This window comes from Desmodus rotundus, chromosome 6 (genome assembly GCF_022682495.2).
Source record: "Desmodus rotundus isolate HL8 chromosome 6, HLdesRot8A.1, whole genome shotgun sequence".
Lineage (NCBI taxonomy): Eukaryota > Metazoa > Chordata > Mammalia > Chiroptera > Phyllostomidae > Desmodus > Desmodus rotundus.
This window is the reverse complement of record NC_071392.1, coordinates 93,965,745-93,993,457: the sequence shown is the minus strand read 5'-3', so window position 1 is coordinate 93,993,457 and position 27,713 is coordinate 93,965,745. Positions and strand designations below refer to the sequence as shown.

Genomic DNA, 27,713 nt, shown 5'->3' with positions numbered 1-27,713 from the left:
GGTGTGCTGCCGCAGGTGACCAGCTGGGGAGGGGACCCCCAGAGCTGGGTGCAGACGTGTGTGTGTGTGTGTGTGTGTGTGTGTGTGTGTGTGTGTGAGAGGGAGAGAGAGAGAGAGAGAGAGAGAGAAAGAGAGAATTACTCGCCGGGGAGGGGCCCACAGCGCTCATCCAGTTCTCAGAGATGCCAAAACATACACCATCACCCCCACTACCTGCAGATCTCAAGTGACCCAGTCTCTGTACTGGATGCCCCCTCATGGCAAGCCCAATGGGCTGGACTTGGGATCCGGCCTCCTGGCCTGGAACACTCGCCGCAGCCCGGCCCCACCGCCCACAGTGGGCAGCGCAGGAGGACACATGGCCATCAGGTGGGGGTGACGGATGCGGACGGGCACCAGGAGGGAAGGGGCTTGCAGAAGGCGCAGGGCGCCCTTCGGCCAGGCGCACAGCCCCCACCCGACCCAGCAGCAGGCGCACACGCTCTGGGGTCGCTCAGTTTATTGGTAAAACGGGCACTGAGCGTGGCGGAGGCTGCAGGCGGAAGCCGGGGCGGCAGGGGCGCTTTTCCTTTTGAAGAACTTCCACTGGACCTTGATGGCGAGCATCCAGTCGCTGACGGAGAGCCTCTGACAAGCGGAGGTGCAGACATGCGCCGGGCGGGGGAGCTGGGCGCCGGGGCAGGGGCGGGGTCGGGGCCGGGGCCGGGGCGGGGGTCGGGGCGCGGCGCCAACGCTGAGGGTAGCGCCGCGGGCGCCCGCGCTTCACTTGCCCGCCTTCTGCGCCTTCTGCGCTGACTTGGTGACTTTGCCGGCGCCGCCGCTCTTCTTCTCCACGTTCTTGATGACTCCCACGGCCACCGTCTGCCGCATGTCACGCACAGCAAAGCGGCCTGTAGGGAGGAAGCGTGAGGGTGGGCGGAGCTCCCAGGCCCCGCCCTGCCCGTCGGGATGCAGCGCGCATGCGCACTCACGCTGCAGCATCCTCCCTGGTCCCCTGGTCCCCTGGTCCCCGGGTCCCCGGGTCCCCCGGTCCGCGGGCCAAGGAACCTCGCGCTGGGCGCTCAGCTCCCGCATAATCATTGGGTTATCCTATGGCATCTGTGGGGCAGCCCACTGGATATCGGCAGTCAGTCCCAATTCCACCACTAGACTAGCTGTGGGCCTTGGGTGAGCCACTTAAGGACCTTCATCTGCCAAGGGAAACACTATCCCAGGCCTCCCTGGTGGGGCCACCTGAGACTAGGCCCTGGGTCTCCTACTAAGTGCTAAGCAAGCAGAAAACTAGAGGCCCCCTCCCCCACAGTGGCACCTTCTGCCTGGATCAGCTGCCTGTGGGCTGGGCCTCTCACACCCCACTCACCAAGAGGCGGGTACTGGGAGAAGCTCTCCACACACATGGGCTTCCCCGGGACCATCTCCACGATGGCCGCATCACCCGACTTCAGGGACTTGGGGTTATCCTCCAGCTTCTTGCCAGAGCGCCGGTCTATCTTCTCCTTCAGCTCAGCAAACTTGCAGGCAATGTGGGCCGTGTGGCAGTCGATGACCGGTGAGTAGCCAGCGCTGATCTGCCCAGGGTGGTTCAGAATGATGACCTGTGGGCAGAGTGACATGAGGCCATCAGTGACAGGCGGGCACCAAAGCAGGGAGGGGCTAGAGCTCACCTGTCAGGTCCCTGGGGCCCAGAGTGCTCACCAAGGAGGGAGGTCCAGCTATGAGACAACCCCCCTCCAGACTGGACCCTGAGGGCCTCACTAAGCATTTGAAATAAACAGCAATAAACAAACCACAAGAGACCATGAACAGACAGGTGCACAGTTTGAAAGGGCCAGTGGGCCACTGGTACTGTCAACCTTGGCCAGAACTAAGGCAGGTGGATGACCAAGTAGAACTTCAATTTTTATATTTCAGTTACCTATCTATAACGCCAACTTTTAAAGCCTTCCTCATGTGAAGAGGGGGTCAAAGAGGGTGCAGTGAAAATGTGGCAAGTGGAGGAATTACAGTGACGTCTCCAGCAATAAATTGATAAGCACATTTTCAGGACCCAAGTGGGACTCGGTGGGACCCTGAGTGGCAGGCCTGGGCCCACCCCGCATCCACCCTAAGTGGGGATGCTCAGCCCTGTGTGCCCCTCCCCAGGCCTCCGGGCCACACGTGTAAGTGAGGGTCTGAACTCTCCCCAGCGCCAGGCCACAGGGCATCTGGCGCTCAGCTGGCTCCAGGCAGCCACTTACTTCACAGCCGGTTACCACCCCTTCAGGAGTGGGCCCCAGTGGCCACCACACGGCCACCCACCTGGGAGGTGAACTGGGCAGCCTCCTGGGGTGGGTCGGACTTGCTGTCCCCACACACGTTGCCTCGGCGGATGTCCTTGACCGACACATTCTTCACGTTGAAGCCGACGTTGTCTCCGGGCAGGGCCTCGCTCAGCGCCTCGTGGTGCATCTCCACTGACTTCACCTCCGTGGTGATGTTCACAGGCGCAAAGGTCACCACCATGCCGGGCCGCAGGATGCCCGTCTCCACTCGGCCCACAGGCACGGTGCCAATGCCTGGGCCCAGAGGAGGGGGCGGTGAGGGGTGGGGCATGGCCGAGTAGAGGGAGGGAAGGGACAGGGAGACCCCAGGCAAGGCAGACATGTGAGAGGTTGACACAGAAGTGGGGCCTCCCCTGATTCCCCAGGAAAGGAAGAGACTTAACAAGAGAGTTTCCAGAACCTCTAGGGCAGGGAGGGTCGGGGGCAAGAAGAGGGCCATCTGGACTAGGGAGCCCTGGCCTGCCTGCTGGTGGCAGCTGTCCCTGGAGAAGGTACTGTGGGCCTCGCTCTGGGAGACCCCTCCTGGAAGACCCTTCCATGCTGCTGGCCCCGGCGAGTGTGCCACCACACCCCTCATGGGTCTGCTCACACTGCGTGGCTGCCCTGGCAGGTGTCTGGTCTCCCCCACAGTAGGGTCTCAGGACGGGGTCTGAGGTGCAGAGCTGGCCGATGTGGGCTTGGGGCCCGCAGTGGACCAGCAGGGGAGCCCTACGCCCTCGCTTACCACCAATCTTGTACACATCCTGCAGGGGCAGGCGCAGGGGCTTGTCCGTGGGGCGCGTGGGGGGCAGGATGGTGTCCAGGGCCTCCAGCAGGGACACGCCGCTGGCGTTCCCTTCCTTACGCTCCACTTTCCAGCCCTTGAACCACGGCATCTGGGCCGGAGGAAGCAGGTGCCCATAGAGACAGCCCGCCCCGGCCCCCTCACCCCAAGCCCCATCCGGGGATCCTGGTGCAGGTGCTGGACCTGAGGGGTCCCACTGCCTAAAGGCCCACTGAGGCCCTAAACAGCTGGCCCCCTCCCAGCCTACACCCCCAGCATCGCAGAGACGCTGGACAGGGAGACAAGGCTGCAGGGCCACCACCTTGGACCAGACCAGATGAGGGCTGACCTGGCCAGGACAGGGGCACGGGGTCCAGCCTCCTCCCCAGAGACCACTGTGCCCAACATCTCTAGGTGTGTCAGCACCCCCCCACCAGGGCCTCTCCTGACAGCATACCCAGCACCCTCCTGGCACCAAGCCCCCGGCCCGCCAGCCCCAGATGGACACCAGGGGCAAGGGCCTGCAGCACCCTGCCCCATGCCCATTCCCAGGGACCATGTCCTTGACAGCCCAGGTCAACAGCAGGTCAGGCACGGGGAACATGGGGAACACAGGGTGGTGTCCTGCCAGCCCCCCGGGAGGGCGGAGGCTGCAGTCAGCTCCCCAGCACTGCATGAGACCCCATGAGGAAACGTGCAGCCCACAGCGAGCACACTCGCAGCCCATCCAGATGGGGCGCCCTCCAGCTGCAGCCCAGCCACAGGGCTCTCCTGAGAGCCCCACCTGGCCCGCTGCCCGTAGTGGCCAGTGTTGGCCAGAGTGAGCGGCCACCCTTATGGGCCAGGGTCCCCTCTGGCCTGACAACGTGTAGGTACTAGGTCTTGGGTTCTACAAACAAAATCAGGGCCCACCCATCACCTCCTGCCACGTCACAGTTCCTGGACACCAGCTACCTGGGCCGCAAGCTGCCCCAGTGACCAGTGGAGAGCCGGCACTCGGCCCTCCCAGAGCCTGGCCGGCTCCAGGCTCCCAGAGGAGCCTGCAGGACACGAAAAGTGATCCTGCCACAGCACAGTGCATGGCCTGGCGGCTGCTGTCCCTGCAGCGTTGACCTGGTGGTGTGCTAGCCAGACAAGGGGCTACAGAAGCCTCTGCCAGCCCCGTGTGGACCCCAAGGACACCCACGGGGGCTGGTTCCCACGCTGGCACAGGTTAAGGGAGACTGGGAGGGCTGAGGGGAGCCTGGGCACAGGCCCTCTGACCTGCGCCCCACCCTGGCCCACCCCAACCTGAGATGGGTGGTCCGGGCCCCCAGGGAGGGTCCGAGCAGCCCCCGCCCCCGCAGGCACTCACGTTGGGCGAGGGCTCCAGCATGTTGTCGCCATGCCAGCCCGAGATTGGCACAAAGGGCACAGTGGCCGGGTTGTAGCCGATCTTCTTGATGTAGGCGCTGACCTCCTTGACGATCTCGTCATAGCGCTTCTCGCTGTAGGCGGGCTCCGTGGAGTCCATCTTGTTGACGCCCACGATGAGCTGCTTCACGCCCAGCGTGTAGGCCAGCAGTGCGTGCTCCCGAGTCTGCCCATTCTTGGAGATGCCCGCCTCGAACTCACCCACTCCCGCCGCCACGATCAGCACTGCGCAGTCCGCCTGCCCCAGGCCCCACAGGGTGAGCTCTGACCCACCTGGGGTCCAGGCCTCCTGGCTACAGACAGCGGCCTGGTGGCCACCAGGGGCTGGAACCCGGGAATCCCGACCTGAGGGGCGGCGGTGGGGGCCCCTCCACTGTCTGTCTGTCTGTCTGTCTGCCCTCATCCCGGCCCCTGATTTGTCTGACTGCAAAGGTGGCACCGACAGTGGCTGTCCTTCCCTGCACCCTCGCCTGGCTGAGGTGCTGGGACATGTTATCGGCATCTCTTTGGGCAATTCTACACCCGGTGGGGCATGTGGTCGCAGAGGCAGGGTCTCGTGCCCTGACGAGGAAGCTGGGGAGACCCGGCTGCCCCCTGATGCCTCCAGTGACCCTGCCTCCCTGGCCACCAGGGCCCCAGGGTCACCCACCTGGGACGTGCCAGTGATCATGTTTTTGATGAAGTCGCGGTGGCCCGGAGCGTCGATGATGGTGATGTAGTACTTGGTGGTCTCGAACTTCCAGAGGGAGATGTCGATGGTGATGCCACGCTCCCGCTCAGCCTTCAGCTTGTCCAGCACCCAGGCGTACTTGAAGGAGCCCTTGCCCATCTGGAGGGGTGGGGCGTGGCTCAGGGCAGGACCCGGGATGGCCAGCCTGGCCAGCAGGTACCAGGGCCGTGGAGCAGCGTGTCACAGCAGAGATGCAGGAAGCAGGTCCCAGCCCCTCTCGCTCCCCTCTGGGACCCTGGGACTCTGGACCCAGCTCTGGAACCAGGGAACCCTCAACCCTGCCCTGCCCAGGCCAGGCCATCCCAGCTCCGCTGGTCAAGCCTCCCACCGCCTCAATGGGCACAACTCAGGCATCCACCAGTAGGTGGCGCAAGGGCCTGGGACCAGCTCCGGGAGAGAAGCCGCTGCCAAACCCCTCCCCTGGCTGGGGGCTCCCCTTTATCTAAAGCAGGGCCCCCCCACATCCCTGCCTCAGCCAGAGGCCGACAACAACCCTGGGTTTCAGGCTGCCAAACCAAAACCCCGTCTTTGATTTCTTTTTAAGGGAAAAAAAGAAGTCAGATGAGGTTGCAAGGAAGGGCCTGGCTTTCCAGCTCTTTCCACCGCTGACCAGGCTCCGAGCTCCTCCTCCCTTCCCGCCCCACCTGAGGCGGGGGGGGGGGGGGGGGGGGGGGGGGGGGGGAGGTAGGCAGACGCTCTCTGCAAACACCTGTGCCCTGATCTGAGCGAGACCCCAGGCCAGAGCCAGGCTGCTGTTAGGGCAGCAGCTTCCGTCATCGCCCGGCTGATGGGAAGGGTACACAGCTCCTTTCCAGGGCTGAGTGCAGATGGGGCCCTCCCCGGAGGCTGTGCAGCCAGGAGGGACCACCCAACAGGGCCCAGGAGACCTGACCCAGAGCCCTGGATTCACCTCAGCACCCTGCCTCCCACTCCAGACCGCCAGGGAGGAGTGGCACAGCTTTGGGGCCCAGGCATGGAGGGAGGTAGCTCAGAGCACCCCCACCCCACCCTGAGGCCAGAAACGTCTCCTCCCAGGCCCTGGCCCCAGGCACCCAGTCATCCAGGCAGACGGGGGACTTCTCACAGAGCTCAGGGGTGGGGGTAAGGGGTACAGAGAACAGACCCCCACTGCATAGCCACTTCCCACCCACAGTGGCCAAAGAGCAGCTGCAACACACAGGAACACATCCCACTGGGTCCCTCTCATTACCAGCAACCAAGCCTCCGCCCCACCACCACCAAAGGGTGATACTCTGGAGAAGCAGCCTTGCCCAGCCTTGCCCGGGAAAATGGAGCTGATGGGCTGCATGCCCATCAATCAGCTATTAATAGACACCCTGAGTCCTGGCCCAGCCTCGGAACAAGGGAGGGCAGTGCCACCTCCGGCCCTGGACCTCAGCGCTGGGGACATGGGAACCCAGCCCTGGGGGGCGCGAAAGACAGACTCCGGGCTCTTGAGTCTAGGGCGGCAAAGTGATCCAGAGCTTGGTGGGCGGGGTGGACATGCCGCTCCCGGGCCTCCCCTCCCTCGGGGCCAAATCCACAGGCCGTCAGCCTCCCTGCCCAAGCACATCCTCGGGGAGCAGCCGCCTCTGCTCCCCCCACACCACTCCCACATGGGGTGCCGTAGGGCTCAGGCCCCGCTGGCTCTGGAGAAGACAAGCCAAGCCACACGGGGCCAGGGAAGGCAAGCCCAGCCTCTGAGTGGGAGCCTGTCCTCATGTCCATCCTCACACCGCCCATGGGTCGTGGGCAGAGGCCCCAGCCCCCACCCCAGGCTCACCTCGGCAGCCTCCTTCTCAAACTTCTCGATGGTCCTTTTGTCGATGCCCCCGCACTTATAGATGAGGTGGCCTGTCGTGGTGGACTTGCCTGAGTCCACATGGCCGATGACCACAATGTTGATGTGGGTCTTCTCCTTGCCCATGGCGCCCGGGCTGTGGTGAGGGGGCCGCACGACCTGGGGTGTTCTGGCTCGGGGTGGGGGAGGCTGAGCAGTGAGTCTGTGGGGTCACGGTATGGGGGTACAGGTGACAGAGAGCCTTCAAGGGCAGCCCAGCCGAGACGCAGCCCTGCCCGGACAGACAGCACATCTCTGCCCACAGACCAAACACCCGAGGCCGAGCCAAGTGCCCCGGTCCGGTAGGCAGGAAAGAGCCCCCCAGCCTGTGCCTGACCCAGCAGACCCAAGCAGCCCAATCTGCGGTTGATATCTAGGTCCAGAGAGCCCCCCCTCCATGAAAGAGTTTAACCCCCATGTGGGGACACAGAGAAACACAGACCGGGCGAACCCCGTGACCTGTCAGGAGCCTGGTGATGAGTCACCCTGCCCAGCTCTCCGGCACCCTGTTCCGGAGGCCGCTCCCTCACCCAGAGGCCTGGTCTGCACACTGCCCCCCGCGTCATCCACCCCCAGCGCAGAGCTGCCCGGGGAGGATGGTCGGAGCTCCCCACGCCCCTCCTGGAGCAGGGACGGCGCCATCTTCCTCTCATCCCTGCCTGGCAGGCACCAGGGGACACAGGCTGGCCCAGAGCTCCGGCAGCACGACGCGGTGCCCAGATCAGGGGCCCAGAATAGCCTGCCCTCCTCCCTGATCTGGGCAAGGGGGGTGGGGGTCCCTGTTCTGCCCACCGGAGGGAGAATACGGCCCAGGGGCTGCCCTCAGCCTGGTGGGGTGGGGGCACACCCCTCCCCTTTCCCTCTGGTCAGGGCCCAGAGTCAGCCCCTGCCCCATCCTGGAGGTCAATGGAGACTCCTAGGCAGCCCAAGAGGGGACGTCTGGGGGAGGGAACGCAGCACCAACAGGGACACTGGGATGTGGACACCAGGTGGACTCCGCAGGGGCAAGGGAGCGCTGCTCACCAGGGCCCCCAGGTCTCCCCGCCTCCCCCTCCCCCATCCTGCCCCAGGGGCCCTACCCCCACGAGCCCACAGCACTGACCGACGACCCTGCCCCAAACCCGCAGGGCCCCGGGCGGCCCCAAGGTCACGGTAGCTGGGCGATCGCCACCGCCCAGGAGACCGGCTGCTGCCGCTGTGTAAACAAACGCCACCGAGGAGCCCCCACCCCCGGCCGCCCGTGGGGACCGAGCCGCGGTGTTGGGGCCCGGCGCGCGGGTGGGCGGCCGGTCCCCGCAGCGAGCAGCGCAGCTTCTTCCCCAGGCGCGGGGCCCAGCGCCTCTCTGCCCCCAGGACCGGTACCCGGGCGAGGGGACCCTCTACGGAACGCTGGGGGCGGGGGCGGGCACTCGGGGACCGAGCGTCCTTACCCGGAGCCGAGGTCTCAGCCAGAGGGGCTGGCGGCGCCGGCGCGACGGTTTTATCTCTGCAGGAGGGGTCCACCTATTGACGGAGCGGGCGCAGTGCGCTGCGCCCCTGCAGTACGGCAATGCGGTACCGGCGGGCGGGGCCGGAGGCGGGGAGGAGAGGGACGCAGGGGGACAGGGACCGCGGGCGCGCGCGGGCGCGACGGCGACGCGGGAGCGGGATGCGGAGAGGGAGCGAGCTACAAAGGCTCAGGGACGAGACACACTCGTGGGGAGCGCAGGGAAAAACAGGCGGAGGCGGCGGGGGGTGGAGAGCTGGGGGCAGGGAGAGGGAGGGAGGGAGGGGCCGAGAGGGAGACAAGCGCCCGGAGAGACCCACAGCTGGAGACAGAGAACACATGAAGACGCCGGGTTCGAGCGCACGCAGAGAGAGAGAGGTGGAAAAAGGACAAGGCAGAAAGACACTTCACACACAAAAGGAGGTTCCCAGGGATGGGGCCCACAGGGACAGGGTGCAGGGACGCTGGGCAGAGGAGCAGGTCAGCCCCCCCGGGGTTGAGGGACAGCCCGAGGGGGTGGTCCCAGCTGCTGGCCTGCCCTGAGCCTCCTGGGGTCAGGCCTAGCCCTGTGTGGTTTTGAGGCATCTCCAGCATATGCCCAGGGGCACAGGCCCTCCTGGTGTGACGCTATCTTCTTGTTGGCAAGCCCCCCAACCCACTGGCCTGCCACCTGGGCTCAGCCCAGCAGGCCCCGAGGTGTGGCCCGGGAACGGTGGCCTCCAGGGTCCCCTCAGCTCAGCCAGGTGGACTGAGGTTCCACCAGCAGATCTGCTCAAACCATCCTCCCTTGGAGGCACCTGGAGAGAAGCATTTTCCACTCTGGGCCCCCCTCAGTGCAGGGACACTGAAGTGTGTCCCCAGAACACCGTCCCCCAGTATCTTAAAGGGCCACCCCGCTGTTTGCACTTGGGCGGGGCTCACCAGGGACACAGAGTCTGCCGACACAGCGGCCAGCTCCTGGAGTCCTGGGCTGTGGCCCCTTGACCTCCCTTGTTCTGGGGGTCCGAGTGCCAAGCCACAGGCTGCCCCCTTCTGAGGGAAGTGGGGGATCCCTGAGGGCACTGGGCAGACCAGGGTTATGGCCAAAATGGGTTTCAAAGAGGGGAATGGGGCAGCCCTGTGCTGTGTGGAGACCTGAGGCATCCTGGGACCTTCGCCCTGTCAGGCCAGCTCACCCTTCACCCCATGACCCTGTGGCCGGCCCACACCCATCTGGGCCTGGGGGACACCCACGTCACTCTCATCTTTGTGATGCAGGGTCCAGGAGAAGGTGGGGCAAGAAATGTGTGTGGAGTGAGTGAGAGCAGAGGCCAAGCGCCCAGCCCCTTCTGCTGGTGGGGGTGCTGTGGGGAGCCCCCAGTGGGTCAGGAAGTGAAGGGAGGCCAAGTGCATCTCCCAGACCTGTGGGAAGGTCTCTCAGGGAAGGTGGGGCCCAGGCTCCGGCTCTCCCGGGGTCTGCCCCACCCTCAGACCCACAGGCCAGGCAGATGACGGGGCACTTCCCAGCGCTGCTAATACCCTCGAACAGGAGCCAGGAAGTAAAAATAAACGCCAGGCGTGAAAGCGAGACCCGCCCCACCCCGCCCAGCTGGTCGCTATATTTAATGTGTCCCCTCCTGCCTGAAGGTTATTCGGGATTTGGGAGACGCTGGGATTGGCCGAGGTTGGGATGAGCCAGAAAGAGGGCAGGTGGCCAGGGTCCCCGGGCCAGCCACCCCAACTTCCCCTGAGAGAGCCCCAGCAACCAGATCCCTGCACTGCCTGCAGCCTCGGAGGGTATTTATCAGGCACCCTTGCACAGTGGGCTGAGCCCCACCATTCCGATGCTTTCCTGCCTGGGCTCCCCCACAGCTGTCAGCGAGTGGGAGCCAAATCGCCCTGGGGAACCCGTGCTGGGGCTGTGCTGTGCTAAAGGCCACGCTGCCCAGAGCACTGGCTGCTCCTGCTGGGAGGCAGCGTCCTCCTGAAGGCCCTGTGTGCTGACCCTAGGGAGGTGTGTGAGGTGGTTTCTTCAAAGGGCCTCCGACTCCCGCCCTCCACCCACCGCCAGGCAGCCCTGCGGGGTCCAGGAGCCCAGGCGACTCAGCCACCCGGAGGTACTCGGGCCACTCGGACTGTGACATCAGTGGCTGGGTGGTCAATTCTAACACAGCGACAGTGCTGAACAGCTGCAAGCCATCGAGCGGTGCCTAGTGACCGCAGCCGTGTCCGCCCAGCCCCAGGGAACGACCAAGTGAATTGTCCTAGCTGACCACTCACTCCCGGGCAGTACAGAATGACGACTAAATACTCAGCAACACCGCACCGTGCATGACCTACGAAACGGCCAGTCACCGAGCCTCGCTAGTTCACCGAGTGCCGGGCCGGGCTCCCCGAGACCCATGGATGGAGAGCCAGCTGAGCACAGGCAGTGCCCAAGGTCACAGAGCCAGGAGGGCAGAGTTTGCGGCCAGCTTGGGAGGTCTGAGCCAAAAGGCTGCCCAGGTCCCACCGGAGCTGCCCCGTCCCTCTTTGCCCCTTCTCCCACGTCTGAGGCCCTGGTGGCAGTGGGCCCCACAGCAGCTGGAGGGGGTGCTTTAGCTGGTGCTGCCTCACAGCAAGGCTTTCAGAGGGGCAGGAGGAAGGGGTACAGGCCCCGCCCCCTTTCTTGGGCCCCAGGCCCAGCCTGTGAGCAGCTTGGGGAGACACAGGCAGCCCCCTCTTGGGTGGCTGGGGCTGGAACCTGGGAAAGAAGATTCTGCTAAAATGAACCGCTCTCAAGCTGTCGGCCCTGGAAATAAAGCCGCCTCCCATTGGCTGCCGGTGACGTCACTGCTGGTTAAGAATAACCTGCGGCGGCATAAAAAACCACCTGTGCGTGCGCCATCCAGCGGGGACCAGGCCGGCAGGGGGCGCTGGCCAGATGACGGCCACAGGGGAGGAGACTGGGCAGGGCCGGGGCGTGGCTCAGCGGGTCTGCGGCCTCAGGCTGTCTCAGACTGACCCCGAGCCCTGGCCTCGGGCCGTGGGCTGCCCTCTGACCCCAGGGCATTGGTGTGCACTGTCCCGTGCCTGCGGAGTCAGTCTGTCTCCCAGTCCACTTGGGCAGCAGGCCCTTTGGCGACAAGCATCCCCCCACCCAGCTCTCTGGGCCCAGCACCCACAAGGGGCAAATTAAGTGGTCTCCTAGGCACACAGAACTCTTGGCTACGGAGCTTCCCCCAGAAAAGCAAGGTCATGGCCCCTAAATCAGAGAAGGGCAAGAAAGTGGGGGGCAGGGGCCAGAGTAGGGGGACAGTCTAGATTCCCAGGGCCCACCAGCCAGCCAAGTGAAAGGGGAGACGGCATGATTCGCAGAACAATCCAGGCCCCCAAACAAGCCACCCCACCAAACCCTGTGTCTAGGAGGGCACGAGGCCCCCCTGAGTCTGCCAGGGAGGCCCAGAGAGGGGGACACAGCCCCTCAGGGTGGAGGAGGGCAGCCCGGCCTGCACCACCTCCCCTCCCTGGGGCTCTTGGGCCACCAGAGCTAACTGGGGCCCACTGATACCTGCAGAGGGCAGGAGGGAGCCGTTGCCATGGTGAAGGCTCAGGCTTCTCCACAGGCTCCGCCCCCCAAGCCCTCACCTCCCAGGAGCTGGGGTGGCACCTGCGTGCAGCGGGCACCCACAGTAGAGCTTGGCCTCTGCCCTGTACTCCCACCTGCTTCTGGGGGAGGGGGCACATCATTCTGCCTACTGCAGACTGGGAGGCAGGCAGGGGCAGCCCCTGCAGTGGTCATAGAGACAGAGCAGCAGCAGGAAGCAGCAGCAGCCAGGCTTCTCCACCCCCCCCCCCCCCCCCGCCCACCACCAGGGATCCAGGTCCCCTGGGGGGCTGACCAAAAGCAGAGCCACCCTCCTGAGCCCCTGCCCTGAGTGGCTGATGGGGGAGGCCACCGTGCTCAGCCAGCCTCCCCAACCTCAAGTTCAAGGGGGCGTCCCTGGGCAGAATTGCCCTTGGGAGCCAGAAGCTCTTTAGCGACTGAGAGCCATGTTCGCACCTCCCAGCACAGCAGGGCTGCTGGGAGCCTCCTGCCTCAGGAGCAAGAGACCTCGCCGCCGGCCAGCATCTCTGGGATAAGCAGACACAGGGAGTCAACAAGACCCAGGAGGCTGGACATCGTTGGGGGGTGGGGGGAGGACAGGGCCCTGAGGGAGATCTTGTCCTCAGCCTCTGAACATCAACACTTGGTTAGTGTTTTTTAATCAACTGTATTCTTATATTTCAGGAAAGCTTTAGTTGTTATAGTTCATTTGTCCTTCCTTCCACACATTGATTTTAGGATCTACTCGTCTGTATCTTCAAAACGCTTGCTGGGATGTTCTCTGGAATTGCACTAAACCCAGACATCCATTTGGAGGGAAGGGGCATCCTTGCTGTGCTGGGTCTTCCTTTGCAAAGGCCTTCTTTGATCTCTTTCGTTAGCTTTTCATTTGGGGGCATGCGAGTTCCATACGTGTGTGCTTGGGTGTGTACCTGAGTGTTTCGTGGGCAGAGTAGCTGTTATAAACAGTGTTTTTAGAAATGTCTGCTTCTCCGTGTAGATTGCGAGTGTGCAGAAATGTGACTGGTTTCTGGGTGCTGACCTTGCATCTCGCTGTCATTCTTCAGTTAGCGGTTGTGTGGGTTCCGAGACGCCAGACCGCCATGCAGCCTGTGACCAGGGGAGCCTCGCCTGGCCCGGTCCTGGGGCAGGGCTCGGCCTTTCTCCACCCAGGCGGTGCTGGCCGCCCCTGCGCGAGGTGCCCCCCGATGCTGTCCAGTAGGCCTGAGACGTTCTCTCACTCCCTCCTTGGCTGAGACTGGTCACAGCTTTCTCCATCCCTCGCCGTCACTCACTGGGGTGTTCCTGCCACGGTGGCTTCCAAGCCCCCTCCGAACACGCCAGCAGCAGGTCACCTTGGCGCTGGTATCAGTGAGCATGTTCTCCTGCCAGCTGAGAGACGCCTGCTCTCTCATGCTGAGGAATGTGGCACTTTATCCTGAAGTTTAGTATTTTTGATGAACAGACACTTTTCGCTTTGTTGTGTGCCTGGGATTGAATGCCAGAGTGCCGGTGGTTGCTTTGGACGGCTTTTCCCAGTTCCAGCACTTGCGTCTGAGGAGAGATTTTGCCAGCTTCCTCAGCCCTTCATGCTGAGAGCCTGCACTACCTTTCGTTACATAATTCACCCCTCGCCAGACACAGCCATGTGGTACCCTCTGCGTGGCCGGCTCTGCCTCAGCCGCGGAGGGCAGAGCAGATACTATCACTGTTCCTGGAGATTCTGCTTCACCAACAAGTAAACAGATGGCATTGTTTCCAGTAATGAAAAGTGCTGTAAACAACAACTGTACCTAACTTTCACTGTGCACCTACTACATGCTAGGTACTAGTCTAAGCATTGCAATCCCCACCTCACAGATCAGGTGACCAGAGGGCAGCAGTTACGGCTGCTGCTCCCCCAGGACATCCCATGTGGCCACACAAAGTGCCTCCCGCATAGCAGGCATTTATTAACTATGACTCAGGAGTGGCATTTTTTCTCAAATGGTGACATTACCTTCAGCAGCTCCAGCTTGTGCTTGAGAGCTGGGCGGTGGCTGCCACCGGGGACGGGTCTTCCGAGGGTGACGGTACGGGGTGAGGCTGCTGTGCTCCTGGTGTGGAGCTAACCCTGACCCCGTTCTCCCTTCTCGGGGGGCAGTTCAAGGGGCCCTGGGAGCTTTGGCAGACTCTGGCCTTGCCCCCAAGTACCAGTGGCTAACAATGTGGGGAACCACAACAGCTCAAGCTACCAGGTGTGAGCCACCCCTGAGAGCCTCCAGCCCAGGTGCCAACCCCTTCCCTGTCCCATCTGGTCTCCCAGAAGTACCCTCAGGAAGGTGCCACACCACCCCCTTGGGGCCCTGCTTTCCTGGACTGATCAGTGAGAACTTGGGCAGAGGCCCAGGAATTCTGGAGGGCTTCCTGAGGGTATTGAAGATGTGGAGAGCCCCATGGGGGTTGTGGAGTCTTCTGGCAGCAGCCCCCTGAAGACCCCGCAGGCTTCCCGAGACCCTCCCAACCATGGGGGAAGAAAACTACCCAGCTAGCCAGGGCCCAGTGAGCAAACAGCAGAACTTCCGGAGCTGCTGACTCTCCCTCTGCAGGGGAAGTTGGGGCTTCTGCATGGTGAGGACGCTGGGGGTGGAGGGGCTGGTCTCCACATCCCAAAGGAAGTCCATCTCCTGATTGACGTGCCAGGGTGTGGCAGGGCCCCTGGCACCGTGGGGAAGTATTCTAGGGTCGCCCCAAACAGGGGGCCTCTGTGTCCAGCTACTGGAGAAACCCCCAAACAGAAGCTCTCCACACTCCCACTCTGCCTGTGCCCTGCCCGCCACACCCTACCCTGGCCTTGCAAGCCGCTGGAGGCAGGCTGCAGCTGAGGAACTGGGATGTGCCGTCCAGAGCCACCAGAGATGTGAAGGGGTCACGGTGGGTTTCACCAGCTGTCAAGCCTGTGAAGGGCCGGGCAGAGCGGGCCCCTGGCTGGAGCGCTCCGGGCGCAGAGCAGCCTCTGGGTCCTAGCCAGCGCCCACGTCTGGTGGGAGGGCGAGCAGACGAGCAGAAGCCCCGTCTGTGCGGGGTGAGAGTGAGAGTCGAGGCCGAGGACGGGAGCCCGGTGGAGGCCGGGCTGCGGAGCTCGGCCCAGGGCTGTAGAGCTCGTCCCAGGGCTGTGGGCGGCAACTCAAACGTGCAGGGGCCACTGTCCAGCGCCCCCGCCGCATCCGCAGGGCACGCAGGTGGACACAGGCGGGGCCAGCGGGCATCCGAGAGGACGGCCGGGCCGCGGAAGAGGGGACAGGCCCTGCTCTGGGACTGGGCAGAGGGTCACGTAACCGCTGCAGCTCCAGGCCAGGCCGGCCGCGCTGCCCGGGCCACCCCAGGTCGGGTGGATGCACCCCGGATGAACTTCCGCCCCTGCCGAAGGCCTGGCGCGGCCAGGGGGCGTGGCTGCGAGCCCTGCCCCCCGTGATGCGAGCGCAGCGCGGAGATAAAAGCTGGCCTGTTCGCGCCTGCGCACCCCTGTCTCGCTTACTCGTAGGTCGGCCTCCTGCGCTCTCCTTTGTAAATGGGCTCCGAGGCCTAGCGCCCCGCTTCCCGCCACCCGTGATCGCGCGCCGAGGTCCGCGAGGGGTCGCCGCCTAGGTGAGAGCCCCGGACGGCCGTGGGCGGCAGAGGTGGCTGATGCCCAACGCTGGGCGGACAGACCGTGGGCGGACCGGAGGACTAGACCACGGGCGGGGGCGGGGCGGCGGGCGCGGGAGGGAAAGCTCGAAGGACGGGGAGAGGGCTGCAGTGCGGTACGGGACGGGTCCTGCGGCCGAGGAAGCGGTGTGGGCTCCTTGTCCCCACGGCGCCCGGCCGATTCCCGGAGCCCCAGACGGCGGCTCCGCGCACAAAGCGCCATTGTTCCACCCGCGCAGCCAGTTTGCGCTGGTTGGAGCCGCCCTGTGAGTGGTTGGCGGTCGGCTTGGATGGGTAAACAAACCCGGTGCCACCGCCCCTCCCGGGGATTCAAGGGGGCAGACCAGGAGCCCGAGTACGGACCGCCCTTCCCGAGGGGCAACCGGTTACCAAATGGACTCCCCGGCCCCGTGTGCGCAGGTTTCCACCAGTCTACAAGCAAAAGCATGGCAGCCATCCCTTCCAGCGGCTCACTCGTGGCCACCCACGACTACTACCGGCGTGAGTAAGCCCCTGGCTGTGCCCCCGCAGAGCTGCCTAGGGCCCTGCCGGCTCCAGCCCTGGAGAAACCCTGGCTGCGTGGGGAGTGGGCTGCGGGCTGGAGCTGACTACCTCTCCCCTCCAGGCCGCCTGGGCTCCACTTCCAGCAACAGCTCCTGTGGAAGTGCCGAGTGCCCTGCAGAAGCCATCCCCCACCACCCTGGTGAGTGCAGGTCTGCTTCTCTCCCGTCCCTTTGGCCATCCGGAGGGGTCCCCAGGAATGGGCAGCAGCCTGTGACCCCACTGTGTTTCTCCCAGGTCTCCCCAAGGCTGACGCGGGTCACTGGTGGGCAAGCTTCTTTTTCGGGAAGTCCACTCTCCCATTCATGGCCACCGTGTTGGAATCCCCAGAGCAGTGAGTCCCCCTTCCTGGGGAACGTGGGAGGCGGGGCCCCCGGGGAGCCACCTCTGACCACACTCTTCCCCTGCCCCAGCTCGAAATCTCCCCAGGCCTCCAGCAGCGTGATCACCTGTGACCTGGAAGCCACAAGGAAGTCACCCAGTGGCCAGCCCAGCAAAGTCAACATCGGGCCTCCATCCTGAGTTGCCAGCAGCAGCCACCAGACTTCAGAGGCGCTAGGCTCTTTCGAGCCCCTCCCCCACCCCTCCTGCCCAGCCCCTCCCCTTCCTCACTCCTCGGGGAACACCAGGCAAGCTGTGGCAGGCAGAAGCAGTTCCAGCTGGCTTTTTTTCAGATCAAAACAGCAAAACACCAAAAAAGAAGTTGAGAGAGCCCTGCTCTTTATTACCCAAGCCACACATGAGCCTTCCCGACACCCCATAACCGCGTGCCTTGCACCAAATGGGAAATAAACAATAAGCAGCCAGCATCCCTAGTGCGCCTGAGCTGTGTGTCCCAGGCTGTGGGAGACATCGACGTCGTCCAGCTGCCACATGTCCTGGTGGGGGTGGGAGCTGGCCCCATCCCCTGGGCCTTGCTGGGAGTCTACTCTGAGGCTGACCAGGCTTCCCCTGCCCCCCAGGAACTATTCTGGTGAGGAGGGCGGGGTACCTGGGAGCAGGCGGTCCAAGAGCTGCCCCTGACGTCATGTTGTCTAGGGGGATGCAACCCCGAGATGTCACCTCTAGTCCCTTGTGGGGCCCCCCAGCCCCATATGGGCAGGTCTATGGCCCCAGGCACCCAAAAGTAAGGCTGAGGGTACGGACGAAAGGTGTTTCGGAGGGGGCCTTCCCATCATGGGCAGCTTGGCTTTGGGCGAAGTCCGACTCAGAGAGTTGGGAAGGGCGGTGGGACCATCTCCCTGGCTTGGGTCCACTGGCCTCCGGTGGCCAGGGGAGGGGAGCTCAGCAGGCCCATGAAGGAGCCCCTGCCCCCCCCCCCCACTCCGTGTGTGTCCACTGAGAGGCAGCAATGCTGCCCGCCCTGCGTGGGTCCAGGCAGGGTGGGGCAGCCTCACCCAGGCTCCCCTGTCTGCTGAGTGCTGGGGAGACCAGGCCAGGGTCTCCACCACAGACTGTCCCAGAAGGCCCAGCCCTGGTCTTAGCTGAGCTGGTGGCTGGGGGTCAGAGCCAGGGACAGTTCCACTCCCTTTGGAGAGACGTTGGCCCTGCTCCAGACTTGCAGTCAGTTGGGAGGGCCCGGCATGCTCCTGGTCCTGGGGTTTCAGAAGGGGCGGCCTAGGCCCCAGACTGCAAGGGGGTCTTCTTCCCTGGGCAGGGTGGTCCTGGCTGGATTTGGGCCTGGTGGTGGGGTGGGCGCCCCCTCAGACAGGGTTCTCGTACCTGGTGAAGCTGGAGAGCTTCTCCTGCAGGGCCTTGAAGCTGGGCCTCTGCCCTGGGTCCCTGTGCCAGCAGGAGAGCATCAGCTTGTACGTTGTGGGGGGGCACTCCAGGGGGCGGGGCATGCGGTAGCCCGCATCCACCCTCAGGAAGGCCTCGTGGTTGGACATGCCTGCGGGGATAGGGCCATATTCACCCTCTGCACACCCCCACACTCACACCTCAGGCCCTCTGGGCAGCGCCCAGGCATGCAGAAGGGTGTCCAGGTACCTGGATAGGGCACCTGCCCCCTGCTGAAAATCTCGTGGAGAAGAACCCCGAAAGACCAGACGTCAGATTTGACAGAGTAGAGGCCCTGGGAGAGTGCCTCGGGGGCCGTCCACTTGTAGGGGACGTTGCGGTCGTGGGAAAGGTAGATGTCCTCCTGCAGTGAGACACATGCTGGGGAGGACGCCTGCGTCCCCAGCACGGATGGCATGGGGAGCTCTGTGTGGTGGGCAGGTGGGAGGCCGCCCCGCACAGAGAGTGGGCACTGTCAGAACGTGGGGGACACAGGCTGGCCGTGGGCCTGGGGGTGGGCAGGAGGACAGGCAACTGGCAGCGCTCGGAAGTGGGGGTCAAGAAAAGCGTGGCTCCTCCTAAAGAGGGCCCCGATGGGGAGCCATGTAGGCCCCAGTGGGACAGTGGCCCACAGACACGTCCGTGAGTTCACACACGCCCAAACAATAGCTGGGGGGCCACCATCAGATGAACTCGGGAAAGGGGGCAGTCATGGTCAGCCCGCCCTGCAGATGGCCTGTCCCCCCACCACCCTGTGTGGCTTCCCTGCCTCCTGTGGCTCTGGGACCCCCCCGGGGCCCGGGCCCCGGCCCCGCCTGCCATGGCCCACCTTGATGAGCCGGGCCAGCCCGAAGTCCCCCACTTTGCAAACGTTGTTCTCCCCCACAAGGATGTTCCTGGCGGCCAGGTCCCGGTGGATGTAGTTCTGCGACTCCAGGTAGCACATGCCCTCAGCCACCTGCTCGGCGATGTCCAGCAGCTCCGGCACGGGTAGCTCCTCCTCGTCAGACTCTGCAGGGCAGCAGGGCCAGGCCAGTGGGCCCTCAGGGCTCCTGGCTAGACCGAGGGGCAGTTCCGCGTCAGCCCATACGTGTCTGCACACTTCCCTTTGGGGAACCTGCAGGAAGGGGGCGGGGCGCCAGGGGCAGGTGCAGAGACACCTGTCACAGTGACAACACAAACCTCGGGTCCCACGGGCCACCAGCTCTGGCACGGGGTGTGCAGACTGTCAAAGGTCTCATTCCTGAAGGGTCGTTAATGACAGGGACACTGCCTGTGACCATCCTGCTTCTGTGAGCAGGTCTGCCTTAGAGTTTCCCAAACGTGGGTGGGTGAGAGTTGACCCCCAGGCGCAACAGCCCGGGCTGGATGGTGCTCGTCTGACAAAGCCTCAGCTGTTGGAACCAGAAGTGGGGCCACCTGGGCCCCTGGGCCCCCGAGCCTGTTGGCAGCCCTGTCTGCGGGGCAGTTAGGAAGATCACGGAGCTCGTTGCAGGAGACGAGACAGCACAGGCAGCCTGGGGGTCGGGAGTCGGAAGGCTTGTCTCCTCCCGTTTGCCTGGTCTGCACGTTCTCTGGTTCCCACAGCAAACACGCTGCACTCCCCACGAGGTGTCGGTCTCACGTGTTCGCACACCGCAAAGGCCCGACAGAGATCCCTGGCTGTCCCATGCAGAGGGTGGGATGTTCCCCCCTTCCTTCCAGCAGCCTTCCCGCCACTGCCTGCTCACCTCTCAAGAGCTCCAGCAGGCTGCCCTTGGCCATGAGCTCCGTGATGATGTACACAGGGTCCCCCACAGACGCCACGGCGTACAGAGCCAGGACGTGCTTGTGCCGCAGCTTCTTCATGGCCCGGACCTCCGACTGGAATGCGTGCTGGTGCAGCAGGTCGTCTGTGGTGGGGCGGCCTCGGTGGGTGTGGCTCAACCCACCTACCCTCTGCAGACGGGGGAGCCCTCCCGGGATGCCCCGCTGCCGTGACCGGGGGCCGGGGCCCGACGCAGCCCAGTCCCCCCATGCCCCAGCACCTCCACCCGCCGATGACTCTGTGAGCCTTGACCACACCACACCCTCAGGGCCACACTGGGCCAATGCCCACCCAAGCCAGGTGTGCCCCCATGCATTCTGGGCACCTGGTTCCCGAATGGGGGACCCCAACCCTGGTGCCTCCCAAGGAGGCTGCAGATGAGCCTCTATTTCCTGCAACCCAGTGATTTTGACAGCTCTCTGTGTATGTTCAGAATGTAATGTACAAAGGGTCACAGGTTCAATTCCAAGTCAGGGCACATGCCTGGATTGCAGGCCAGGTCCCCAGTAGGGGGCGTGTGAGAGGCAACCGCACATTGATGTTTCTCTCCCTCTCGCCCTTCCCCTCTCTATGAACATCAGTAAAATGTTTTTTTAAAGAAAGTTTTCAACTCACAGGAAAACGTCACCCCTATACTGCTGGGGAACCACATGCAGCCTGTCCCCCCACCCCTGCGTAAGCGAGGTCAGGGGTCCCTGTCAGTGGGACTGGGGGGGCGGGGGGTGGGGCCTGGGGCCACTGACCTCGAGCTATCACCTTAATGGCCACTCGGACCTGGTCCTTCCAGAGCCCTTCGAACACCTCCCCGAAGTAGCCGGACCCCAGCTTCCTGCAGAGCGTGAACTCCTCCCGGGGCCGCTCCCAGTCGGCACAGTGGGGCAGGGGCTCTGGCTCATGCTAGAGGGACAGGCGGGGACACCCCATGGCCTAGCCATCCTTCGGGGATTCCCTCGGAGCCCAGTAGGGGGAGCCCGTGGCCAATCCTCCAAGGTAGGACTGCCACCGGGTGGGTCCCAGGGGCCGCCCCATTGTGTCTGCAGACACGGCGCCCTCACTGCCTGCTCTGGGCCTGTGACATGGGCCCAGCTGCCGCTGGGTCAAAAGTCCTGTGCAGCTGCGGGCGGGGGCGCACGGCCTCGTGCGAGAGAGACGCACCGGACACAGCAGGAGAGCCATGACCGCTAGCGGCCCGCAGGTGAAGGACCGACCAAGGAGGGACCACCCTCTGCCCGACCCGCCACTCCTAGTTCTGTAACCTCAGTTTCCAGGCATCCAGAGTCCCCCGAGTCCCACACCCACCCTGCGTGACCCTGCGTGATCTTGCGTGACCCTGAAGGACCGGTCACTGAGGAGAGAGGGCCCCCATTGGGTGGGGGCGGGTCTCTACCTTCCAGCAGGGCAGAGCCAGCCGCAGGCCGTGCGACAGGCTGTGTGACTGGTGGTGGTCCACGAGCCCCGCCAGGCTGGGGAAGGACACGGCCTCGTTGAGGTGCAGCCGGCCGGCGCGCCTCCAGATCTTGTAGTGCCGCACGGTCTGCCTGTCCCGCACTGGGGCACGAGGGCGCGGGCAGAGGGGGCGCGCATGAGCGGGCGGGCGGGCGTGCGCACCCCCGGCGCGCCCCCACCCGGTCTCAGAGAGCAGTGCGCAGGTCAGGGGGTACGAGTGGGCGCCACGCCCAGGAGAGAACCACAGAAACAGCTGCCGGCCACGGGGGCCCTGAGACTCCCAGGGAAGGGCTGCGGTATCCTGGATGGCACAGCCAGACGCAGGGGACAGGCCAGAGAAGCAGCAAGGAAGGGTTTGGGGGCAAAAAGACACCAAGCCAAGCCCCGAGACCCCACGGAGCCAGGACAGGGGCTGCTATACCGGAGAGGACATAGTCAGCGCCCGGCTTCTCGCTGACCCGGATCAGGAAGGCCCCCGACTCGTTGCCATCGGCCTGAAGCCGGTGCAAGGCTTCTGAGCGGGAGATGCGGCCGAAGAACCACCTGCGGACGGGTAGGGGGTGCAGAAGAAGCCCTGACCTCACACTGACTCCATTCTGACCCCTGCCCTGCCCACCCTGAGCCCGAGCTGCTCTCTGATACTGTCTCGGACCCGAGGCCCCTCCTTTGCCCACCACAGACCCCAAATGTCCCAAGTGGCTGGTTCTGGATGCCAGGAAAGGTCCTAGTGACCCAAAGAGGGGAGAGCAGGTACCTCCCACCACCCTGCCTGGACGGGGAGCCCTGTCTGCGGTCAGAGCCCCCGTCCCAGGGACCTGACATCCGTCCACAGGCCCACGCTGTTCTAGGGTGCTGTGACCACTTGTGTGACCCAGGCCACAGACGTGCCCTCACACCAGGGGCCTGAGCAGCAGCTATGCACACGTGACCGTGTTCACACCCACCCACGTGCTTGTGTACATGCATGCAAACACATGCGCACACATCCACAAACACGTCTGCACACACATGCATTCACACACATATTTGCATGCACACACGCACACACTCGCCCGTCCCAGCACACCAGCAGCCAGCACCGGACGTGGGCGAGCCTGGACTCTGGGTGTCAGAGTGGGGCCCACGATTCCCTGGGTAACCCCCACTGCCAGCGGCTCTGTCCTTTGCACCCCAACCCCCCCTCCCCACGCTGTGGAGACACGGGCCCCACACAGAAGACCGCTGTGCAGCGCAGCCCATCCTGTGCACTCGGAGGGCTCCCTGCCCGCCCTCCACCCAGGCTGCCTCCCTCCACACCGCCACCCTCGGGGCCCAGGTGTCTCCTCCAGCGGAGTCCACCCTGCGTCCGTGCCCACGGTGCTGCCTGCCATGCAGCATGAGCTTGGGCAAGGCAGGCCGATGGCGAGAGCCCCTGGGATCAGGGAGCACAGACGGGCCTCAGGGCTCCTCCTGCTAAGCACCCCTCCCAGGAACCAGCTCAAAGATCACAGTTCACTCTCCACAGGCTGCCCCCTGGGGTCCCCACATCCTGGGCGGCCCCTTGTGGTGGCTGCCACCTCCCAAAGCCCCGCAGCCAGGCACGGGCAGTGGGGAGGCCGGGAGCAGACACCTACAGCCCACGCCAGAGAAGGGCATGTCGCAACGACCTTCCTCCCTCCCCAACTAGGTCACGCATCTGGTTCCAGTTGTTTGAAGGCAGCTCCCCAAAGACCCGGCCCTGCCCCAGGTCCCACACTGACCCCACCACTGCCAGCGGGACCCGCTTCAGCCTCTTCTGTCCTCTCTGAGTCCTGGCTCCACCAGGTGCCCATGGGGGGCCCCGGGGGAGGGGCCGCATGCCTCTGCTGCCCCCACCCCCAGATGTCACCCAGCAAAAGTGCCATCACACTCCTGGGACCAAGATGGTGGGGTCCAGCCCTGAGTCCCCACCCTCCTTGAGGCCACCTCCGCACCCTGCCCCTCCCCGGAGCCTGGCCACAGGTGCGGAGCTCTGTCCCACAGCATCCCTGCCCTGAGTTCTCAGGGAGCTGCGGGGCCAGGGAGGAGGGCAGCTTGGTGGCCCACATGGACCACAGAGACACTCACGGCTCTGACTCCACTGTCTCCTCCTCAGCCAGGTAGTTGTGGGGCACGTAGCCCTCTGCCAGGGCCCCGCCCTCCGCGTCCAGCCGGGTGGCCCACCACCAATCCTCCTCCTTCCTGGTCACCTGGAACAGGTCCCCTGCCCGGAAGCTCAGCTCCTCATCCGTCCGGGCCTCAAAGTCCCAGAGTCCCACGTACCTGGGGCCCCGGGGCACCTGGTCCCGAGACACCATGGCCACTGAAGCAGCAGGACTGGGCCACCTGGCCTCCCCACCTGTCACTGTGCTGCTACAAACACCATAGCTGGGAGTGGTGGGTGGGCGGGGCCTACTCTGACAAGCCATCCTCCCCGCCCCCCACCCCGCCCAGCATCCAGCTACTTCCCAGGACTGGCTGACAGGGTGACAGGCAGCTCTCTGAGCATGGTGGGCCGGTGGGTGGTCAGCCCCAGCTCTCACCTGTTCCACTCACTCCCTCCCTGGGGCCAGGTCCATCTGGGTGCTGCTCTTGCCCACCTGCTGCGGGAAATGTGCCCTCTACGGGGGCCCCATGGTGAGGCCTGAGCTCTGAGGGAGGGACGAGGGGTGCTGCCCTGCTGGGGTCCACTGTGGTGGGACTGGAACCTCGGGAGTGAGTCTTGGAGCTGTGAGGGTGGAGACTCGGATGAGCCACTCCCTCCCTTCTCCTTCAGGGCCACTGGACCACTTGGGACAGATGGACAGCAGGCTCGGAGCAGGTTGCTGCTGGAGCCCGGCTGGAGCCGCCTCTCTTCCCTCAACGAGGCGCCTCCTGCAGCCCCACACCACCTTCACACCACAGTGCCCACACTGCACACTCCCAGACTGTGGCCACAGTGGCCACAGTGGCCACAGTGGGCAGCCCAGGACGGAGCCAGGGTGGGGCTCTGGGTGTGGGGTCAGCCTGCTGGCCCGGCCTGAGCTGTGTCCCATCGGGGGGCTGCCAGGGGCTCTGCGCCAGGCAGGAGGACGGTGAGGACAGAGGGCTGTGACTCCTGCCTGTCGGAAGTCTCCATGGAGAAGACAGTGACGGCCCTGCTCACCCCCTCCCCCCACCAGCATGTGCTGTTTAACAAGGTCACAGATGTGCTGTGCTGGGTGGCCTCACTCAGTCCTGACCTAGCCACTTGGGGAAGGGGCAGCAGGGACTGCAGAGGGGACAGGGCTCCAAGGGGCGGGGCCACTGGGCTGCTCAGTGTCTGCTGGGCCTGGGGCTCCACCCTCCATCTGCTCACCAACACCCTGCCATTCCCTCAGCCCTGGGCCTGGCCAGTGCACCCACACCCAGAGGCCCCGAGAGTCACTGGGTGCAGATGTGCCAGAATTCTGCCTGAGTCACACCAGGAAGCGAGAGTTTCGGACTGAGTGTCCTGGCTCCGCCCAGAGGCTCCAGAGAGCAAACCTGTCCAGCATGTGGTTGGTGAGATGCCCAAGATGACCCCCACGCATGCCTGCCTCTCGGGGCAGCCACCACTCCCAGCACACGCCTTCCCTCCGAGGCTGCCTGCCCAGCCCGCCCACATTCACAGCAGCTCCAACCAAAGAGGCTGAGCCGTTTCTGGTGGCCAGAGACCCTGCCCAGAGGGGGCCCTCGGTCCCCCAAAGTGGAGGAGCTCAGCTCCAGCCCTCACCTTCTGCGGCCTGCACGCCCGAGCCATCCCCTTGGCCCAGCACAGGATGGAGGGGTCAGCGACTGCAGCCTGGGGTCCTAAGAAACTCAGACCAAACCTTCCTGCCCCCACCCTCCACCCAGGCTGGGGCTCCAAGAGGTCCCTGTCCTCCCCCAGCCAGACATTTCTACCTCAACCCTGCTGGCTGTCCCCTCCGCCCTTCTCCCTGAGGGAGGAGCAGACGTGGGCTCCACGCCACCTTCCTGCTGAGTTCTGCCCTCTGCTGGGGACACAGTCATGCAGGGCAGTGGACGTCAGCCTCCCTCCTCTCTGAGCGGGTGTCTCTGTGTGTCAGCCTGTGGGCACCCAGGTGTGCGTGTCAGTCCATGAGCCCTGTGGCCAGGGGCCCTGCGGGCCAGTGGTCCCGCACCCAGGACAAATTGAGGCAAATGTTGCCCCATGGGGAGGAGTGGCCCAGCCCAGCATCCCCAGTGTCTCCAGCGTCCAGCGCCTGGGTCACGTGAGGGTGGGGTACAGGTGCCTGCGGAGCGTGCCCAGCCTCTCCCACAGCACGGCGAAGGCAGGCCGCTCCCCGGGGCTGTCCTTCCAGCAGGCCAGCATGAGCGCACAGGCCTTGGCCTGGCAGGCGTCCGGGCGTGGCAGCCAGTACCCCCTGGTGAGCTGCTGCAGCATCTCCTGGTTGCTCATTCCTGGGGCGGGGGGGGGGGGGGGGGGGGGGGGCGGCGGGCGTGGGTACCTCTCCCTGCCACTCAGGCAGCGTGGAGGCCTGGTGCCCCTCTGGGGTGAGCCCCCCCAGGTCAGGGTCCGCCCCCACAGGGGCTGCCTAGCAGCCCACCTTCGTAGGGGCCCTGGCCATAGGTGAACACCTCGTACAGCAGCACCCCGGAAGACCAGACGCCCAACTTCGGGGAGAAGATGTGATAGGTGGCGGACTAGGGCACCATCCAGTTGTGGGGGTCCTGGCGCCACAGCTCAGCCAGTGGACGTTGTCCTGGCCAGGGGGCACAGAGGAGGGGAGGGGGAAGCGGCGATGTCCTACCCGCCCGGTCCACTGCCCGTGGCGGCGTCTGCAGCCCGGCCCACACTGACCTTGAGCAGTTGGGCCAGGCTGAAGTCGGCTACCTTGCAGACCAGGTCGTCACCCACGAGCACATTCCTGGCCACCAGGTCCCGGTGCATGATGCGCTGCTCCTCCAGGTGCTCATGCCCTCGGCCACCTGGCAGGCGAAGCCCAGCAGGACCAGCGGGCTCAGGGCTCAGCCCTCGGGGCCTGTGGGGCAGCCGGCAGTCAGGGGACACGCCTCATCCAGCTCACCACCCTCTGTGCCCCAGCTTCCTCCTCTGAGATGGGGAGGCCCTGTGAGCTGCAGTGGCCGCTCAGGGCCAGCCGGCCCTTGGCACCCTGGCCTGGGTCCCCAACGGGGAGAGACAGAGAAGGGGCACCCAGGAGGGGCAGGGTCCACGCTGACCTTGCCTAGGGACCGCGCCACCCGCGCTCCACCAAGTTGAGACCAGCGCTCTGAGGGCCCCTCCACAAAGCTTCCTGCACAGGGCGCAGCCACTCCCACTTGTCCTGCTGGCGGGGCGGGGGGGGGGGGGGTACTGGGCTTCTCCCGGGACCAGGTCTCCACCCCTGTGCCTGCCCCAGCACACGCTCGGGGCTGACTCTGGCTGGAACGCGGGGTGCCAGGGGCTGACATCCCCGGACTGGCCCCACCTGCTGCCAGACCCAAGCTGGAGGCAACATCTCCCACAAACACTCCTTACCCGCCCCCCCGGTTGGGCCTTCGTAACGGCACCAGAGGAACCGGGTCACAGCCCCGGTGCTGGGGCAGGGCAGCCGCTCTGAGGCAGTGGCAGAGACTTGCGGGTCCAGCCCAGCTGTGGGTCCCAGTGTGCATCCTCCAGACCAGCATCTCTTCTCACAGCTTCCCCCCACCCAGAACTCTCAGAGAGCAGACCCAGCCGTGGGCAGGGCCCCAACCAGCGTGGAGGTTTCGCCATGGGTGGGCTCCCAGGCCCCACAGACCCCGGTGGGCAGGGACGGGTCCACCTGGGGCACGCAGGGCCACAGCAGTGGGTTCTGGATCAGCTCCCAGTGGGCCTTCTTGTAGACGAGCAGCTCCTCCAGGCTGGGGAAGGGATAGCCCTTCTGCAGGCAGAGGCTGCCGTCAGCTGTCGTGGAGAAGCGGTAGTGGCGGACTTTGGCCTGGGCCCGGACTGTGAGGGTGCGGAGATGGAGGCCAGACCAGCCTCTCCTCCAGTCCAAGGGCCACCCTCCACCACCCTCCTTGGGCCTGAGCCACTGGAGCCACTTGGAGGAGGAGGGCATGTGGGCAGCGACAGGCCAGGAGGGGCCTAGGGCTGTGTTCACAGAGCAGGGTCGGTGCCCGGTGGGTGCTGCTGACCGAGTCCTCCAGGGGGACAAGGGGGCCACGGGCTGAGGAGGTGAGCTCGTGGGGGCAGCGGCCAGCAGTGGGCACGGGGTTGGGGGCCTGAGCTCCAGAGCGGTCTGCCTGGTGGGGGCCACACAGGGTGCAGGCGGGGCCAGGGGCCCTGGGGGGGTGGGGGGGCCTGGTACCTGACAGTCAGTAGTTACCTTGGCT

The 27,713-nt window shown here is 64.9% G+C and overlaps 3 protein-coding genes across 7 annotated transcripts; 1 reads left to right on the top strand and 2 right to left on the bottom strand.

The window, feature by feature from the left end:
* Positions 1 to 484: 484 nt before the first annotated feature.
* On the bottom strand, positions 485 to 8,706 carry EEF1A2 (eukaryotic translation elongation factor 1 alpha 2). The gene is made up of 8 exons (XM_024559464.3): positions 8,498 to 8,706; positions 7,011 to 7,230; positions 5,147 to 5,326; positions 4,439 to 4,735; positions 3,046 to 3,196; positions 2,299 to 2,555; positions 1,361 to 1,595; positions 485 to 890 (listed from the first exon to the last, which is right to left on the bottom strand). The coding sequence occupies exons 2-8, from the start codon at positions 7,152 to 7,154 to the stop codon at positions 763 to 765; spliced, it is 1,392 nt and encodes a 463-aa protein (XP_024415232.3). The 5' UTR covers positions 7,155 to 7,230; positions 8,498 to 8,706; the 3' UTR covers positions 485 to 762.
* Positions 8,707 to 15,596: 6,890 nt separating this feature from the next.
* On the top strand, positions 15,597 to 17,154 carry PPDPF (pancreatic progenitor cell differentiation and proliferation factor). The gene is made up of 5 exons (XM_024559507.4): positions 15,597 to 15,745; positions 16,205 to 16,285; positions 16,410 to 16,487; positions 16,583 to 16,679; positions 16,759 to 17,154. The coding sequence occupies exons 2-5, from the start codon at positions 16,231 to 16,233 to the stop codon at positions 16,865 to 16,867; spliced, it is 339 nt and encodes a 112-aa protein (XP_024415275.1). The 5' UTR covers positions 15,597 to 15,745; positions 16,205 to 16,230; the 3' UTR covers positions 16,868 to 17,154.
* Positions 17,044 to 27,151, bottom strand: PTK6 (protein tyrosine kinase 6). 5 transcript variants are annotated; one of them, XM_045194765.2, is made up of 11 exons: positions 26,875 to 27,144; positions 26,197 to 26,377; positions 25,943 to 26,098; positions 23,463 to 23,674; positions 21,799 to 21,920; positions 21,319 to 21,479; positions 20,675 to 20,828; positions 19,855 to 20,016; positions 18,954 to 19,135; positions 18,335 to 18,488; positions 17,044 to 18,236 (listed from the first exon to the last, which is right to left on the bottom strand). In XM_045194765.2, exons 1-11 carry the CDS (start codon positions 27,021 to 27,023, stop codon positions 18,049 to 18,051), a joined length of 1,821 nt encoding a protein of 606 aa, XP_045050700.2. In that variant the 5' UTR covers positions 27,024 to 27,144; the 3' UTR covers positions 17,044 to 18,048. The 5 variants fall into 5 exon arrangements, with proteins under 5 accessions (XP_045050700.2, XP_045050701.2, XP_045050702.2 ...); XM_045194766.2 differs by lacking the exon at positions 25,943 to 26,098 and having other exon boundaries at positions 18,335 to 18,518; positions 26,875 to 27,145; XM_045194767.2 differs by lacking the exons at positions 23,463 to 23,674; positions 25,943 to 26,098 and having other exon boundaries at positions 18,335 to 18,518; positions 26,147 to 26,377; positions 26,875 to 27,145.
* Positions 27,152 to 27,713: the final 562 nt, after the last annotated feature.